We start from the raw sequence: 18,421 nt of genomic DNA, 5'->3' as shown, positions 1-18,421 counted from the left end.
GTGATGGACTGGGCTGCATCCACACCTCTCTCCAGTTACTTGCAGTTTTGCGCAGAGTGTTGCCCATACTCAGTGATGTCACCAGCGAGCTGTGTGGGGGCGGGAGGGGGGTGGGGGTGGGGGTGGTCTGGTCCATGCCTCTACTTACAATGTTTAGTGAAGTAAAAGTCAAAAGCCAAGCTCATGAGACAAATCATGATCCCGACTACAGGGACTCTTTCTTTGAAAGATTATAATAGAGGGCAGGGAGGATGTGAACAAATCCATTTGGAATCGGATTTAATTTTCTAAGGTTGGCATAGAAAAGAATGTGCGGCTGGCCTTGAAGGCATCGGTGTGTTGTTTGTTCCCTGGCAGCTATGGCTTTCTGCTTCCAAGGCAACAGACTAACACAAAGAAAGAGAGAGAGAGAGAGTGAAAGACAGCAGGTTGTCAGTCGGGACAGCTACAGCAACCAGGCCCAGGTTCGGACCTGGTGCCGGGATTTGATGTGCTCTGGGAAGTCGGACCCCAGTTCCACCATTATTTAAGATTTTCTACGATTCAGAATTCAGGATCCTCTGGGGTTTGTTCCACCTGGATTTAGAAAATGCCAGGGTTTGGAATCCCAGAGGATTCAGTTACACTGAAATTAAGAATCTGATGGCATTCCGTGCCACAAAATCTCAGGATCAACTGGGATTTTATTTCAGAAGGATTCCGACAATTCTGCTCTTTCTAAGGCAAGTCGCAGAGTAAAAATCCTCCCATCCGGAGGGAAGTGAGGAAGGTCAGGCAGTGGGAACAGGATGTGGAAATTGTCCCTACTGAGCCGAGGCTATGGAGAACCTGTGAACAGGGACCAGGGGCGTCTGGACGTTTATTTTGAAGCTCAGGTGAGACAAATGAGTGGCTGTCATATTGGATGGGTATCTGTGGGCCACTTGCACACTTCTCCTATGAGGTCAGTGAGAATGGGCAGGAGACTGGATGCCAGCCAGAAAGTTAAAGCACACCTTCCCATAGCTCCTAGGGCAGAGATGAGGAAGGGACAGGTTTGCATTGGTGTACACCAGGGGTTGTATGAGGAACCCTAATAATGCGTCTGTGCCTCTCCCCTCAACCACTGAACTTGAAAGGTGTGGTCTGAGATGGGCCTCTGGTGAAACTATCATCCAATGGCCTCTCCTTAACCTAGGTACTTAATTAGGTCTTGATACTTGTGTCAAGGTGGCGATCCAGTTCATTATCTGGGATCCACTTGTTACTTTCCGACCAATCACATTTAATAACAAAAAAGAGCAAATCCTTTCTGAGGAATGATGACCCCTACCCAGGAATAGGAACTATGATAGAATTGTTAGCCCTCTAAGAATGGGACCAGACAGAGGTGCGTAGGAGTGAGCTGGTAGAATTATGTCAGGAAGGAAGGGCCAGGCAGGATGAAGAGGGGTTGAGGGGGTCAGGCTGGCTCTCCAGAGATGACAACTAGGGTCTGATTCTGAGCCACATGGTATGTCAGGATCACATAAGCAAGCAAGGGATGTGTGATAGTGAGAGGAGTTTTACAGACTCGATGGAGAGAAAGTATTTCCACTTGCAGGTAAATACAGATTTAGGATGTACAAAAGAACCAGAGTGGGTGAAGAATAGTTTTGAAAAGGCACGCTGTATGATCTGGAATGCAAGGCCTGAAGGAGCCCTGAAAGTAAACATTAATAATCTAACAAGTTACTGATTCACTGCTTGAAGAATAAAATATTCCCAGGTTGCAGGGAAAGTGCAAGGAAGAGCAAAGAGGCAGCACAGGGACAATAGATAGGCTGCAAGGCTTCATTTGTGCCTAATCACATACTGATGGATTCTTGTATGAATTAATTGATCAACAGCGTTTGAATACTTCCAATCTCTAATCAGTGTATCAGGCCCAGATGAACACTCTGTTGTCCTGAGATTGCATTCCATTATTTTAACTTGTTTACCTGCTGTTCTAGGATTATTTTAACTGGAGATCTTGGAGTAATACTGACAGTATCTCCCTCGAGCTGAATAATTCAAAATATTTCCAGCATGATTACAACTCAATAGTTTCCAAAACCTTCAGCACACGAAGAGGAGCCTTGGTCATCTACTCTGAGAATTTGGCCTTGCAAGCATGGCAGCGCCAGCATGGAGTGAAGTGGAGGCAAGCAACCAAGCTCCGACTCAGCACCCTGAGTGACCTGACCAGGGCTGTTCTTGCATATGGACAGCGAGAGGTGGGTGTGAAAGTATCAGTGGAAATGAGATCACCTTTATTCAGAGGGACAATTAACCGAATCGGCCTTCTCTACATAAATTAGGCACCGGTTCAGCCATTGCTTGAGAAACTAGACAATCATGCATTATACAGCAGATCGAACAATTACAGGCACCACAAATAGTGGCAGGTTCAGGGCATTTAGATGTGCTAGGCAGCCAACTGTCCATTGCTGAGCGTCAAGCAGCGGGCCAGACAGGGTCCAGGCTGCTGGGCAATGGATTGAACAGTGGTCAGACAGGTCAGCCAGAGGTACAGACAAACAATAGACAGGCTAGGAATCAGATCAATCAGATCTGGATATTAGGTAGTTGATCGGACAGATCTAGGTTTGGTGAGGGCACACAAAAATGCTGGAGAAACTCAGCGGGTGCAGCAGCATCTATGGAGCGAAGGAAATAGCCAATGTTTCGTGCTGAAACCCTTCTTCTGTCCGAAACGTTGCCTATTTCCTTCGCTCCATAGATGCTGCTGCACCCGCTGAGTTTTTCCAGCATTTTTGTGTACCTTCGATTTTCCAGCATCTGCAGTTCCTTCATAAACAATAGGTTAGGTGAGGCATCATCTATGACACTGGTACTAGGAAAGTGGGACAAAATAAAATAAATAAAACAGTAAACTGGTGATGCTATAAATCTGAAATTAAAATATAATATGATGGTGAAACATTGTTAATCTGAAATTTAATACCTGGTCCTATCAATAAAGTTGTGTTTAATGTTTCCTTTCTGGAGTCTCTTTGTAATTAAAACATTGGCTACTTGATTTGATTGTCATATTCATAAATGTTAATGTGCAAACATTCATTTCTTTGAATGATTTGGCTGTTCTTCTAACAGTCTGGAATCTATCTGAGATGGGGTATCGTCAAGCTTTCAGAAGAAGTGTAAGTAAGCAATCCAACTAGTTGAAAGACGAGTGCATTATAAGGTCATAGTGAGAGGAGTAGAATTAGGACATTTGGCCCATCAAGTCTACTCCGCCATTCAATCATGGCTGATCTATCTCTCCCTCCTAACCCCATTCTCCTCCCTTTTCCGCATAACCCCTGACACCTGTAATAATCAAGAATCTATCTCTGCCTTAAAAATATCCATTGAAATATTCTTAAAAATAACTGCCATATACCTGCAAAAGGGAGTCTTTGTCATAACAAGAATAAGATTGGATGAAAGGTTGGTGTGTGTATAGGATAGAGTGAACTAAATTGAAAAAACAGGGTTATAGATAAACTAAATATTGGGACAGTTCAGGTAAGAGGAAAATGTAGAAAGTTTAAGAGAAAGGACAAACAAAGGTGCAGAGCAGCAAAATGGCTAATGACAATGACAGTCAGCCAGGAAGGGCCAGAACATACTAAAATAATGCACATCCACTATTAGACTCGTAGTAGGGAAAAATGGCTCTTCATTTGAATGCATGTACTATTGGTAACATCATGAAGGAATTTAAAGCACAATTAGAAATAAATAAGAATGATCCAATTCCCTTTGTGCATACAAGGTTGCAAAGTAACCAAGGTTGAGAATAATGTAGAAACAAGGAACAGCAGGTGCAGGTTTACGAAATAACATACAATTGCTGGAGTCATTCATTGGGCCATGCAGCGTGTCTTGAGATCGTGGACAGGTGATGATTCGGATTGTGACTTTTGTGACTGTTCGAAGACAGACCGCAAGACAAAGCCTAGCATGTGATAGGTGGATATAGGGGAGGGGGGAGGGGGAAGGGGGGGGGGGGGGGGGGTGCATTGATAGACGGATGGTGTTGTTCTCCCAATTTGCGTGTGGCCTCACTCTGGCAATGGAGGAGGCCCAGGACAGAAAGGTTAGTATCAGAATGGAAATGAAAATAATATATTCCAATGTTTAAGACAGAACTGAAGGAAAGGAGCAGATGCTGGAAAATTGAAGGTACACAAAAATGCTGGAGAAACTCAGCGGGTGAGACAGCATCTATGGAGGGAAGGAAATAGGCAACGTTTTGGGTCGAGACCCTTCTTCAGACGATAGTTCAGACAATCAGTTTGAAGAAAAGTCACAACCCGAATCAACACCTATCCACGATCTCAATACACGCTGCATTACGCAATGAATGACTCCAGCAATTGTATGTTATTTCGTAAACCTGCACCTGCAGTTCCTTGTTTCTACATTATTCTCAACCTTGGTTACTTTGCAACCTTGTATGCACAAAGGGAATACATTCTTCAGAATATTTTCCAGGATACCTTCAGAACACATAGGTGTTACCCTGATAATAAAGCCTAACATAAAAGAACTAGAGAAAAGATCTTATTTAAGAAAAATTAAGAAGCAGAAACAGTTTAAGTTAAAGTATGAATTAGTGAAATTAGTGACTGTCTGTAGGTCCATACTGAATACTGGTAAATAGCATGGTATAAATCGGATAATTAGATTTCTATGTAATACGGGTATTGCAGTAATCATGAGGGACCTTAATCTATGTAAAGACCACGCCAACAGAACAATTGGGAAGTGTTGAGGACAAATTTATGGAGTGTAAACAAGATGGTTTTCCAAATGATCATGTGAGGGACCAACTAAGAAATAGGGTATTTTAGATCTAATTGTGAATTGGAATCATTAATTATCTGGTGTTTAAGAAATGTTAAGGAAAGAATTATCATAATAGGATATAGTTTCATTTAAGATTGAAAAGCATTTAAATGCCAACCCATGATCCTATGTCTAAACAAAGCAAGCTACGAAGGTATGAAATGTGAGTTGATGACGGTGGATTCAGAAACAAAACGACATAACCGAATAACTTACTACCAATTGCTTCCCTCCCCAATCTTCCCCAATGATTGGTGGAAATTCCGTATTGGTGGATATGTGTCAGCCTCGATAACAATCAGCACGGGAGCACCTTAAGGCTGCGTGCTCAGCACCCTGCTGTACTCACTCTATACTCATGACTGCGTAGCCGGTCATAGTGCAAACTACATCATCAAGTTCGCTGACGACACCATTGTTGTGGGACGTATCACTGATGGGGACGAGTCAGAGTCTAGAAGTGACATCGGTCATTTGACCAAATTGTGCCAGCACAATAACCTGGCTCTCAACACCAGCAAAACCAAGGAACTGATTTTGGACTTTGGAAGGGGTAGGATAGGGACCCACAGTCCCGTTTATATCAACTTGTCGATGGTGGAGAGGGCAAGAGCTTCAAATTCCTGGGCGTGCACATCTCTGAAGATCTCTCTTGGTCCGAGAACACTGATGCAATTATAAAGAAAGCGCATCAGTGCCTCTACTTCCTGAGAAGATTACGGAGAGTCGGTATGTCAAGGAGGACTCTATTGAACTTCTACAGGTGCACATAGAAAGCAGGCTGACCAGTTGCATCGTGGCTTGGTTCGGCAACTTAAGCGCCCAGGAGCGGAAAAGACTGCAAAAAGTTGTAAACACTGCCCAGTTCATCATTGGCTCTGACCTCCCTACCATCGAGGGGATCTAGTGCAGTCGCTGCCTCAAAAAGGCTGGCAGTATCATCAAAGTCCCACACCATCCTGGCCACACACTCATCTCCCCGCTGCCTTCAGGTAGAAGGTACAGGAGCCTGAAATCTGCAACATCCAGGTTCAGGAATAGCTCCTTCCCCACAGCCATCAGGCTATTAAACTCAACTCAAACAAAACTCTGAACATTAATAGCCCATTGCACTTTATCTGCTTATTTATGTGTATATATATATATTCAATGGTATATGGTCACACTGATCTGTTCTGTATTTATTTATGCCTACTATATTCTGTTGTGCTGAAGCAATAGAAAGAATGTCATTGTCTGGGACACATGACAATAAATTCTCTTGAATCTTGATTCTTAATTGAACACACAGTGATCACTGTCAACAAAACCTCAACTGTAACCTCTGTGAACGGTTTGTCTACAGGAATTAATGTTGACTTGTTTTATTTCCCCCCGCCCAGGGTGGTTCAAGTCCAAACCATGCCAAACCGTATCTACACTTTCTTGTTGGGCACAAGAATCACCCAGGGAACCGTAAGATCCATCCTGGTTACTCAGCGAAGAGGTACCTCACCTGCCTGACGGAGTCCTGTGACCCTAGCCTCCTGCACCGGCTGAAAGGCTCAGGTGAGTCTGATTCACTCTGTGCAGGTGGAATCACAGCACCAGCAAAGGAGATCAACCATTCCATGTAATGGACCAAAGACTCGGCAGTAAACCCCAAGAGAAGGTTTCTAATCCATTCCACACTGTTGGGTAAATCTCCTCCTTATGAGAATTTCCTTCCTTTCAATTCAGTTCAGATTTTAGATGTTGCTGAGAGCATGTTTCGTGACCTGTAGGTTGGGCATTTTGATGATGTGTAACCTAACAATATAGAGTACAAAACCTGATCCATCTGATGAACCATTGTTGTTTCTGCTGCGGAAGAATGCTAACAGTCCCCTTATCCTTATTGCCAACTTCCACTGCAGGGGCAAAAATGTATGAATATTGCGTTCCAGTTAAAGTTCATGGGGGCCAGTTACACTTGTCTACCATTCAATGCAGCAATAAATAGAGAGTGCAATTCTCCATTGGCACGAGAAGCTGATAAAACAGATAACAACTGGATAACAATAGAAGAATAACAAATGTGTGAGGTTGAGTTAAGGATGAGATACAGTGCCTCTGTGTGAAATGATGGATGAGACACAATGCCTGTGTTGATAACAGTAGAAATTTGGTTGAGGTCCATTGTCACTGCTTAAGGATTAAGAAATGGTTGGTATACAGTGTCTGTATAAATGTGGAATATATTTGGGGATTCTTGATTTTTCTATGCAATGCTGGGGAGTATGATGGGATATAGTGTCTCTGTATTTTCAGTTGCAGAATTGATTGGAATACAGTGTCTGTATATGTGTCTAGTGGAAGAGATTTGGATGGGGTACAGTGTCTCTATGCGAGATGATTGGGAATTCGACTAAATACTTTTCCTCTGTGCACAATGGTGTTACTTTGGGTTAAATGAGTACTTTTGCTCCCTGGGTGACTAATGCCTGACTTACGGACATCCCATACATATGAACAAGCATTTGGGAGACTGGTGGGATGGATGGAGAAGGATCTGCTTAGTGCAGCAGGACTGCAGCATCTTCAACCTGGTGGGAACGGGACATTTCCATGTGCCTCCTTTCCCCAGCACATCCTCAGCCCTTTGAGCTGCAACAAACAGCAGCTGGGGGGAGCTGAACAGAGCTGGAAGCACTGAGCAGACTCACCCGCTCATTCTCTGAATTAGTGAGGCTGGCTTGAAGCTGCTCTTCCCGTGCCTGCATGCCCTCTCATCACAGCTGTTTCTGCAGTCCTCTGCCATACACTGTACTTGTTTATTTCTGGCTTACAAACAATTTGGATTAAAGATATTTCTCAGGAAAATAACCAATACAATATCCTTATGTGTGATGGAGAGCAGCTGGATTAAGCACAATGTATCTTTCAGTATGGGAATTGGATGTGTTACAGTGTCCCTGTGCATATAATGGTGGGGAATTTGGAGGGGTAGAGTGACTAAAGGTGAGCGTTTGGATGGGATATCATGTCCCATGTTACAGTGTTAACTTGGTGTGTCTGTCTGTGTCTTGTATGGGATATGTTGTGTAAAGGGGAGTTGGATTGAGTACAGTGGACCATTGTTTAGATGTGGAGAATTGGATGGGTTGCAGTTCCCTGTGTGACATGGTGTGGAGCTGGATGAGGCATGTGTAATGAAGTGACACCTCACTGAATCATGTGGACTGAACGTGACTTGCTATTTTCTGATTTACAATTCTAACTAAAATAGACATTTATTTTATCCCCACAGGTTGTATCCGTGACCTGAGTTTACTCAGAGGAATTTCGTTCAACCCATTTCTTTTCCACCAGACAAAATGTGACCTTTCTGAGGTGCCCAGACCATATCTGATCCTTCCCTGCCTTCCATTTTCTCTCCACTACCAGAACTGGTCAGGTTTGGATGAGGAGGAGAATGAGAATGGGGAAGAGGGTGGTCTTGATGCAGGTAATGAAACCCCCTCTTCCAACAATAGCTAGTCTGTACCTTGAATCACAATGCCCAAAATTCAACTGTACATGTGATATATCATTCCAGCGAATGTCTTGCACTACTGTAGAGAGAGTACAGAGGAGATTTACTAGAATGTTGCCTGGGTTTCAGCAACTAAGTTACAGAGAAAGGTTGAACAAGTTAGGGCTTTATTCTTTGGAGCGCAGAAGGTTAAGGGGGGACTTGATAGAGGTTTTTAAAATGATGAGAGGGATAGACAGAGTTGACGTGGAAAAGCTTTTCCCACTGAGAGTAGGGAAGATTCAAACAAGGGGACATGACTTGAGAATTAAGGGACTGAAGTTTAGGGGTAACATGAGGGGGAACTTCTTTACTCAGAGAGTGGTAGCTGTGTGGAATGAGCTTCCAGTGAAGGTGGTGGAGGCAGGTTCGTTTTTATCATTTAAAAATAAATTGGATAGTTATATGGATGGGAAAGGAATGGAGGGTTATGGTCTGAGTGCAGGTATATGGGACTAGGGGAGATTATGTGTTCGGCACGGACTAGAAGGGTCGAGATGGCCTGTTTCTGTGCTGTAAATTGTTATATGGTTGTTATATGGTTACTTTTGGAATCTGCTGGAAATTAAGAAAGAACGCCAACTTTTAAATAAAACAAAGTGCTTTTTCTCCTCACTAAGGCGAATCTTGTCCAATCTCCCATGTTGCGGAAGGAGCATTGCAGCCTGATAGCAGCAGGTTAGAAAAAAATGAGAGGCGTTTAAAGAGGGAGAATGAAGCAGAGGGTGTAGCACTTCATCATTCTGATGTTTATCTTCTGATCGCTTTGCCACCCAGTGGCGAGGAATTGGATAAAGAAGAAACTGAACAGGTATAAAGATATCTGATATCTGATAAAATATATTTTCCAGACATTTCCTCTGTTGAACTTTACAACCATTTTGCACCACTTTATTGTCCCTTGCTGCTTCCACATTTATACACCTGATATCTTTTGCTATTTTTGGCAGCCTTTTGTACGCATCTGATGATCATGCATGAAATTCTTGTTTCCTCTCTACTCTCTCCATTGAATACTCTGTCCCTTCATGTTTTCACCCCAGCTGTGTTCCTTGAACACTGTCCATGGGATATTTTTAATCCTAGTGACAGATTATTACCTAACAGCAGAGTTGGGTTGCACGGTGGCACAGCTAGTTCAGCTGCTATCTCACCTCTCCAGTAAGCCTGTGGTAAGTATAGACTTTACACATTCTCCCAGTAACATAGAAACATAGAAAATAGGTGCAGTAGTAGGCCATTCAGCCCTTCGAACCTGCACCGCCATTCAATATGATCATGGCTGATCATCCAACTTAGTATCCTGTACCTGCCTTCTCTCCATACCGCCTGATCCCTTTTGCCACATGGGCCACATCTAACTCCCTCTTAAATATAGCCAATGAACTGGCCTCAACTACCTTCTGTGGCAGATAATTCCAGAGATTCACCACTCTGTGTGAAAAATGTTTTTCTCATCTTGCTCCGAAAAGATTTCCCCCTTATCCTTAAACTGTGACCCCTTGTTCTGGACTTCCCCAACATCGGGAACAATCTTCCTGCATCTAGCCTGTCCAACCCCTTAAGAATGTTGTAAGTTTCAATAAGATCCCCCCTCAATCTTCTAAATTCTAGAGAGTGCAAGCCGAGTCTATCCAGTCTTTCTTCATATGAAAGTCCTGACATCCCAGGAATCAGTCTGGTGTACTGTGAGGGCTTCCATTGTGTGTGTCTGTGTGGGCTTCCCTAAGGTGCTCCAGTTTCCTCACTTCTCTCTGTACAGGTTGGTAGATCAATTGGCTGCTGTAAATTGCCCCTGCACCCGGGTGAATGGTAGACTTTGTAGGGAATTAATGGGAATGTGTTGAAAGTAAAATAGGAATGGTGTACATGGGTGCTTGATGATTGCCGTAAACTCGATGGGCTGAAGGGCCAGTTTCCATACTGTATGACTCTATAGCTCTTATAGGAGAAATAGGAAGTCAAAACCAGGCAAAGAATATGAGAAATAGGACTCTTTCCAATTGTGGTCTGCTTTGTATTCCCTTCCTACTGGATCCTAATCATTCCCCATTATCCTGACAATCCAGTATGTTCCCTTTGTCTGCTCCCATTGCAGTTTAGTATTTGTCCACGAATACCATTGATCCTCACACTGATTTCTTCTCCCATAGCCACAGAATAGTTATCTGATTAAACATCTGGATGCTGAAGGGAAGGATCATGGAAGGTGCAGCATGCTGGGTCAGCCAGTCATTGATTCCTCACAACTCTTCAGTCACAAATCCAACGTGACTTATTATGGGGGATCAATGACTGGGTTGAGAAGAGGCTTGTGTGGTAAGTGTCATTCAAAAGGTTTTGTGTCCTGGAAATTGTTACAGCCCTGGGGATCTATTCATTGAAGGGGACAGGGCCGAGAAGCTAAGAATACCCAGGGTGGGAGCCACTGAACTACATGGAGGAGAGTGTGACTGTGGCACCCTCCCACTCTACCCCCCTCCCTCTCTACCCCCTCCCTCTCTCTACCCCCTCCCTCTCTACCCCCCCCTCCCCCTACCCCCTCCCACCCCCTCCCTCTCTACCCCCTCCCTCTCTACCCCCCTCCCTCTCTACCCCCCTCCCTCTCTACCCCCCTCCCACTCTACCCCCTCCCTCTCTACCCCCTACCCCCTCTACCCCCTCCCTCTCTACTCCTCTCCCCTTCTACCCCCTCTCTCTAACCCCCTCCCTCTTTACCACCCCTCCCTCTCTAGGGAGTGGTGAGTATTGGGACCTCAAGTCAAGTCAAGTGAGTTTATTGTCATGTGCCACTGATAGGACAATGAAATTCTTGCTTTGCTTCAGCACACATAACATAGTAGGCATTTACTACAAAACAGATCAGTGTGTCCATATACCGTAATATAAATATATACACACATGAATAAATAAACTGATAAAGTGCAAATAACAGATATTTGATTATTAATAATCAAGGTTTTGTCCGAGCCAGGTTTAATAGCCTGATGGCTGTGGGGAAGTAGCTATTCCTGAACCTGGTTGTTGCAGTCTTCAGGTAGCAGGGAGATGAGTGTGTGGCCAGGATGGTGTGGGTCTTGGATGATATTGCCAGCCTTTTTTGGGCAGCGACTGCGATAAATCCCCTCGATGGAAGGAAGGTCTGAGCCGATGATGGACTGGGCAGTGCTTACTACTTTTTGTAGTCTTTTCCTCTCCAGGGCGCTCTGGTTGCCGAACCAAGCCACGATGCAAACGGTCAGCATGCTCTCTACTGTGCACCTGTAGAAGTTAGAGAGAGTCCTCCTTGACAAACCGACTCTCCGTAATCTTCTCAGGAAGTAGAGGCGCTGATGAGCTTTCTTGATAATTGTATTAGTGTTCTACCCCCACTCCCTCTCTGCCTCCATCCCTCTCTACCCCCTCCCTCCCTACCCTATGGATGAGTGGTGCAATTTTGCATTTGGGGACCAGCTCTCCCCTGTGACGCAACGCGCCACCACCCACCCCGCACCCCCCACCCCCCGCGTTGGGGGATGGGACCCAACGGGTCCCACTTGGTCTAGTAATTAACAAAAGTCTTACCACTCTGTATATTAAGTTCCAAACAGATCATACATATCTGATGTTCCGTCCTGAACTCTAACTGTTGCCTTAAAAATAATTGTCTTGATAACCTAAATACCAAATATTAAAGTTAAACTTATCACCTGTTAAAAAGGTTTGTCAACTTCTATAGTATCTAAGTAATGCCTTGTATTTGGGTCCACTTTTTAAAAGATGCCCATGATCACTCATGGAAGTTCCTGGCATCTTAACTGTGAAAGATAGTTGGACCCAGTGGCAATCGAACAGTTCATCGCTCCACACAGCTTGACGAGTCCTCCTACATTGGTACACCACATCTATTTTGCTCTGCTTCAAAGCCAAGTGGTTTAGGTATTTTTAATACAAGTTCGGCAGACTGAAGATGCATGCACGTATCAATTTACTTATCATTGCTTCTCAATCAATACAATTGTCTTAAATGTACTCGCTGTATCATCTTGTTCAATTGATGGCATACAATATCCTTGTCCCCATTTCCCTGGTGTCCGATTTCCTGTGATGGAGACAGAGAGATCAATAAAGTGTCAGAGATAGTTCAAGTGAATTGAGGGCAGAATGAGTCAGTGGTAAAGTTAATGAATTTATGGAGTTCTGCACGGTTGCAGGAGGCAGCCCCGATGTAATCCTCGCTGTAACAGAGAAAGAGTTGAGAATGGTGCCAGTGAATGTTTAGAACAAGGACTTTGATACAACCATCAAAAAGGCAGACATAGCTGGGACACATGCGAGTGCCCATTTTTACACATTTAATGTGAAGATAGTGATAGGAGTCAAAAGAGAAGTTGTTGAGTGTGAGGGCAAGTTGTGCCAGGCAGAGGAGAATGTTAGAAGAAAGTAACTGATTGGGGGTCCACAAAGTGCTGCAGTAACTCAGCAGGTCAGGCAGCACATTTGGAGAACTTGGATAGATAATGTTTCATAGAAACATAGAAACATAGAAAATAGGTGCAGGGGTAGGCCATTCGGCCCTTCGAGCCTGCATCGCCATTCAATATGATCATGGCTGATCATCCAACTCAGTATCCTGTACCTGCCTTCTCTCCATACCCCCTGATCCCTTTAGCCACAAGGGCCACATCTAACTCCCTCTTAAATATAGGTCAGGTCAGGTCAGGTCAGGTCAGGACTCTTCTTCAGACTTATTGTGGTGGGGTGGGGTGACTCTATGAGAAGACCTTACACTATACTGAATTGCAACCTTCCCTTCTTTTGCATTCACAAAACCCGTTGTAGTGTCATTCTCACTGCTCAACCCAGGAAACACTCTTCTCAGCTAACTTAATGCTTGTTGGCTTTCTTGCTATTCCAAGCAGCAACAGTAACTGTGGGCTCTTTAGTCCTATGTAATTAGTCAAACGATAGGAGCAGAACTCTAACAAGACATCCTCATTGATGCCAGTCGAAACAGTAATGGCTGGTATGACAGTGATTTCAAAGTCATACCACAAGGTACGGTCAAGTCATAAAGACACTGTGCATCATATATACTGCAAGGGGGAACATATAGAGGAGCAGACAGGAAAGAGGCACACAGTGTGGAATGGGTGAATGTTGTCCACAGTACTCTGCTCTCCTGGGTTTGTTCACCATTATCTTGTTTTGGCATTACATCTCATCATTTAATTGACAGTAATTCTGAAGTTACTAGATAGAAAGCAGTGTGCAGGTTAGACCAGCTTCAAGTTGATCCTGGATCCCCGTGGGTTTTGTGTGGCTTTTACTGTTCATTGCTGACCTGTCACATCTGCAAAGATCTGTCCTTTCATAATTGCAATAAACTGTCCTTTTCAATCATTTCTCCTCTTACATCTGTAATATTCTGTGCTCCCGCATCTATGGAGAGCTGATATCTCCTCTCCCATTTGCAATAATCTCCCCTCTTGCTGCAGGGAAAAGCAGACCCAGCAATCAGTGTGGCTCAAGACAACCATTGGAACCTGTTGACTCTAAGATTGGGCGGTTGCAGCTTCCACCCATCTCATCAGAGACTGAGGCAGAAGTATGGCCCATTGAGGAAGATAAGGATGGAGAGGTAGGATGTCCTACAGATCAACTATGAATCTCTTCTTGTAATACCTCCACAATGTTCCAGGTCTTTACTATTTCTGGATTGATTGTAGAAACACTACATACATTTATTGTATCCTTGTCGCAAAACAGCTAGTCCATGCAGGGGTATATGCCTGGGTCAATTATTATTATTATTTTTTGATATCTTTTATTTCGAATGATTAAAAAAAGAAGAAAAAAAAAGAAAAGAAAAGATGAAAATGAATAAATAAAAGGAAAATTATATATATACACATATATATACACATAAATACATACACACATACATACATATACATATATATATATATATATATATATATATACATAAATACATATATACATATACACATATACATACATATACATGTACATATATACATACATATATGTACATACATAAATAAAAAAATCAAAAGCCAATTTCAACATAATACACATTAGGCTCGTTCGAAAAGGGATAGGAAGAAGCCTATGCTTGTCAAGTCCTACCCCCATTCTTCACCATTAACAAATGCAAAATTCAATAAAATAAACTAAACAGACAATTCAAATAAAACTACTCCAATCAAGCTATTAAGAAAAAAAGAACAAAAAAAGAAAAGAACAAAAAGAACAAGCACCATTAACATCTGTGAGATTTACATTCTCCTTCCTCATTACTGTACTTTTCAAAGATTATGACTGGGTTTGCTCAGGGATTAATATAACCCCTGATTCTTAATTGTAGCCTTGTTGCACAGCTCATAGATAGTGAAATACTGAGATACCAGGATGTCGAACACCAGACTGGGAGTGAATGCTTCCCTTTAACCCTGAGGTACACATAAGGCAGACATTACCAGATAGAAGCTAATGGTTCCTGTTGACCACTTTACTATAACTATGTGCAGTAATTGATGTTTAGATACACGTCCCCCTTAGAAAACCAAGCAAAATAAGTGCTTACATTTAAATCTCTATTTACTGAACATATAAAGGCCATGATACTGAGACACATTATTATGGATAGGAGCAAATCCTGCAGTTATGCTCACAGTAACTTGTGTAAACATTCTCTTGCTATGTACTTCACAGTTGGTGCCCTCATTGTGTATGGTCACTATGCAAGTCTGGGTAAAGACAGGTACAGACACTAAAGTTTGCAAGGCTCATCTGTATTCATTTCATTTGTCGATGGAGAATGAGTGTAGGCGATTTAATAGAATGGATGTGTCAACTTGTTGAAGGATTACATGTGTTGTTCAGTATTGAAGTGTGTGTGTTGAAGATGAGCCTTGGCAGAGTGAAGGCATGTGGATCGAGCATGTATTGGAGTAAGTAATGTGGAGTGTAAGTATTGGCCTGCGAATGAGGGTAGGAGTTGTGTTGGTGCATGTGTGGCTTTTCAAGCAAATGTGTATATTTGCCTGTCAAAAATACATGCAGTGGGCTATTGAATGAATGCATGCACTGACCAGTTTGGAGATACAGCGTAGAAATAGGCCCTTCGACACACCAGGTCTGCGCCGACCAGCAATCCCTGCACATTAACACTCTCCTACACCCACTACGGACAATTTTTACATTTACCAAGCCAATTAACCTACAAACTTGTACGTCTTTGGAGTGTGGGAGAAAACCAACGATTTCAGAGAAAACCCAGGCAGGTCACGGGGAGAACATACAAACTCCATACTGACACCATACACGGGGAGAACATACAAACTCCATACAGACAGCACCCATAGTCAGGATCGAACCTGGGTCTCCAGCGTTGCATTCTCTGTAAGGCAGCAACTCTACCGCTGCGCCACTGTGACCATTGACAGTTGATTGAATGTATACATTATCTAGTAGATTGAATGCAAATGTTGACCTGTGTGTTGGAGGGATATATCAGCCTGTTGAAGCAGTATGTTCCTTTGCATATGATAGTGCATAGAAGGAGTATATTTGTTAGCCAGTTGGAAAGTGTGCTGATTGAATGTGGGCTGGTGAGTTCAATTACATGCATTAGTCTATTGTCCGTGCATGTTGTCTTATTGGGATATGTGTGTATTCCGATTGTATTGTATGTGATAGCATGTTGAATGGTCTTGGACTTGACTATCTGTGAAGTCCTGTTGAGGTGCATGTGTTCATCTATTAAGCAGCATATATTAGTCCATTGACAGATTATGTGTGTGGGTTTGTTTCCCTTCCTGAGCCTGGCACTTTGACTAAAAAGTGTGTTCTGATGTTTTCCAGCCAGAATTGCTGAAACTGCCAGTGGTAAGGAGACGGCCTTTAGCAGCAGCTCGATGGGCTGGACGGGAAGGGGGAAGAGTAAAACCAGAAGACGTGCAAATTGGGCAGAAATTGGTTCTGCCCCCATTGACAGATGGTGAACAACAAAATCAGAATGCAGAAAATGTCTACGATGAAGTGACAGGTAGAGGAACACCTGACGTAAACATGCTGAGTAACAGATCAGAATGTGGGAGACGGCAACCATTGTACACTCTGGAGTTTAGAAGGATGAGAGGAGATCTTATTGAAACATATAAGATTGTTAAGGGTTGGGACACGCTAGAGGCAGGAAACATGTTCCCGATGTTGGGGGAGTCCAGAACCAGGGGCCACAGTTGAAGAATAAGGGGTAAGCCATTTAGAACAGAGACGAGGAAACACTTTTTCTCACAGAGAGTTGTGAGTCTGTGGAATTCTCTGCCTCAGAGGTGGAGGCCGGTTCTCTGGATACTTTCAAGAGAGAGCTAGACGTGGCTCTTAAAGATAGCGGAGTCTGGGGATATGGGGAGAAGGCAGGAACGGGGTACTGATTGGGGATGATCAGCCATAATCACATTGAATGGCGGTGCTGGCTCGAAGGGCCGAATGGCCTACTCCTGCACCTATTGTCTATTGTCTATTGTCTATTACCTCCTACTCCAAATCTCAACCCCAGCCCATATAGAATTCCAGCCCATTTCCAATGAATCTAAAATCCTTCAGGTCATGCCTTCCAGCACACTACCATGTGCAATGAGTATTTCTGCCTCTAGCACCCTTTCAGAGAGTACGTTTTAAATCTCTACCATTTTCTCAATGAAAAATTCCCCTTTCTCAACCCCACCCAACCTCACCTGGCCCATAGCCTTCCTATTTCAACCAAATGCCTAACCCCATTTCAATGCACTTCCTATCCCAAACCCCATCATCATCTCTCCATCGAAGCCTCCACTCCAACCCCCTCCAAAGAAGCCATTGTCCCGTTCCAAACCCAATCCACATCCCAATTACTGCCATCAAAACCGTCCATGCTACAAAAACCTTTGCCTCATCTCAACAACCCTTTCAGCTGCCATCCATCCCATCCTCCAGTCCATCGATAGTCCAGTCCTCCCGATCCACCAATCAAATCTCTTGTCCCAAACCATGTTCCCACTCCTGATTCCAATTTCCTGCCGCTCCTCAACTCCCAGCTCCATCACTCCCCTGCTATATTTCATCTTTAAGCACCAGCTCAACTCTCAATTCACCACCACTTGCACTCCTGAGCTCTCTGCCCACTCATCACCACAGCATCAACCCAAGCACCTTGGCAACCATCGTTTCATCATCAGCTCACCCTGTCTTCCCCAGTCCCAGTAGAACACAAATGGATATAAAGAAAGAACAGGTAGAAAGGATCTGAATAAAAATCTCCGGGTAGTACTGACAGAAGTGGGACAAGTCGAATGGTTTCTTTTGCGCGCTAGTTTCAGTATGTTTCTCTTTATGCCACATTGCCTTTAAGAGCATGAAGGAAAACTGGAGTATCCTATTAGCATAGAACCTTCCAAAATGGAAGGAATGGATGATATGGATCAGCTCAGTGTGAAGTATCCCATCAGCACAGAGAGGAACTCTGGCCCGAATGGGGAAGAGATTGGATTTTTACCACAGATATCCATTCAGAGTGAGACAGAGGAAAGGACAGATGGATTTGTGGAGAAAAGATTGGAAGAAGATGCCATTCTATTGGAAGGTGAGAGATCAATTGTATTACAAGTGTTTGTTTTATCTGTCTGCCCCAGCGCGGAGCCGAGACTCCCCCTGCCCCAGCGCGGAGCCGAGACTCCCCCTGCCCCAGCGCGGAGCCGAGACTCCCCCTGCCCCAGCGTGGAGCTGAGACTCCCCCTGCCCCAGCGCGGAGCCGAGACTCCCCCTGCCCCAGCGCGGAGCCGAGCCTCCCCCTGCCCCAGCGCGGAGCCGAGACTCCCCCTGCCCCAGCGCGGAGCCGAGACTCCCCTTGCCCCAGCGCGGAGCCGAGCCTCCCCCTGCCCCAGCGCGGAGCCGAGACTCCCCCTGCCCCAGCGCGGAGCCGAGACTCCCCCTGCCCCAGCGTGGAGCCGAGCCTCCCCCTGCCCCAGCGCGGAGCCGAGCCTCCCCCTG

The 18,421-nt window shown here is 44.2% G+C and overlaps 1 protein-coding gene across 2 annotated transcripts in view; it reads left to right on the top strand.

Annotated features, from left to right (window-relative positions):
- The first annotated feature begins 243 nt into the window (after positions 1-243).
- The window catches only part of LOC129698954 (uncharacterized protein KIAA2012-like), a 41,317-nt gene continuing 23,139 nt past the window's right edge, over positions 244-18,421 (top strand). Inside the window, exons 1-9 of one of the 2 annotated variants that reach the window (XM_055638456.1) lie at positions 244-875; positions 1,974-2,237; positions 6,240-6,405; positions 8,126-8,323; positions 9,010-9,200; positions 10,543-10,708; positions 13,867-14,009; positions 16,256-16,439; positions 17,784-18,014. In XM_055638456.1, coding sequence (XP_055494431.1) covers positions 789-875; positions 1,974-2,237; positions 6,240-6,405; positions 8,126-8,323; positions 9,010-9,200; positions 10,543-10,708; positions 13,867-14,009; positions 16,256-16,439; positions 17,784-18,014 — 1,630 coding nt within the window. In that variant the 5' untranslated portion in view covers positions 244-788. The remainder of the gene's footprint in view (positions 876-1,973; positions 2,238-6,239; positions 6,406-8,125; positions 8,324-9,009; positions 9,201-10,542; positions 10,709-13,866; positions 14,010-16,255; positions 16,440-17,783; positions 18,015-18,421) is intronic. The other variant, XM_055638455.1, reaches the window with a different exon arrangement.

The sequence above is a fragment of the Leucoraja erinacea genome, chromosome 7 (genome assembly GCF_028641065.1).
Source record: "Leucoraja erinacea ecotype New England chromosome 7, Leri_hhj_1, whole genome shotgun sequence".
Classification (NCBI taxonomy): Eukaryota; Metazoa; Chordata; class Chondrichthyes; order Rajiformes; family Rajidae; genus Leucoraja; species Leucoraja erinaceus.
Note: the sequence above shows the minus strand (reverse complement) of the source record. Positions and strands in the feature narration are given on the sequence as shown.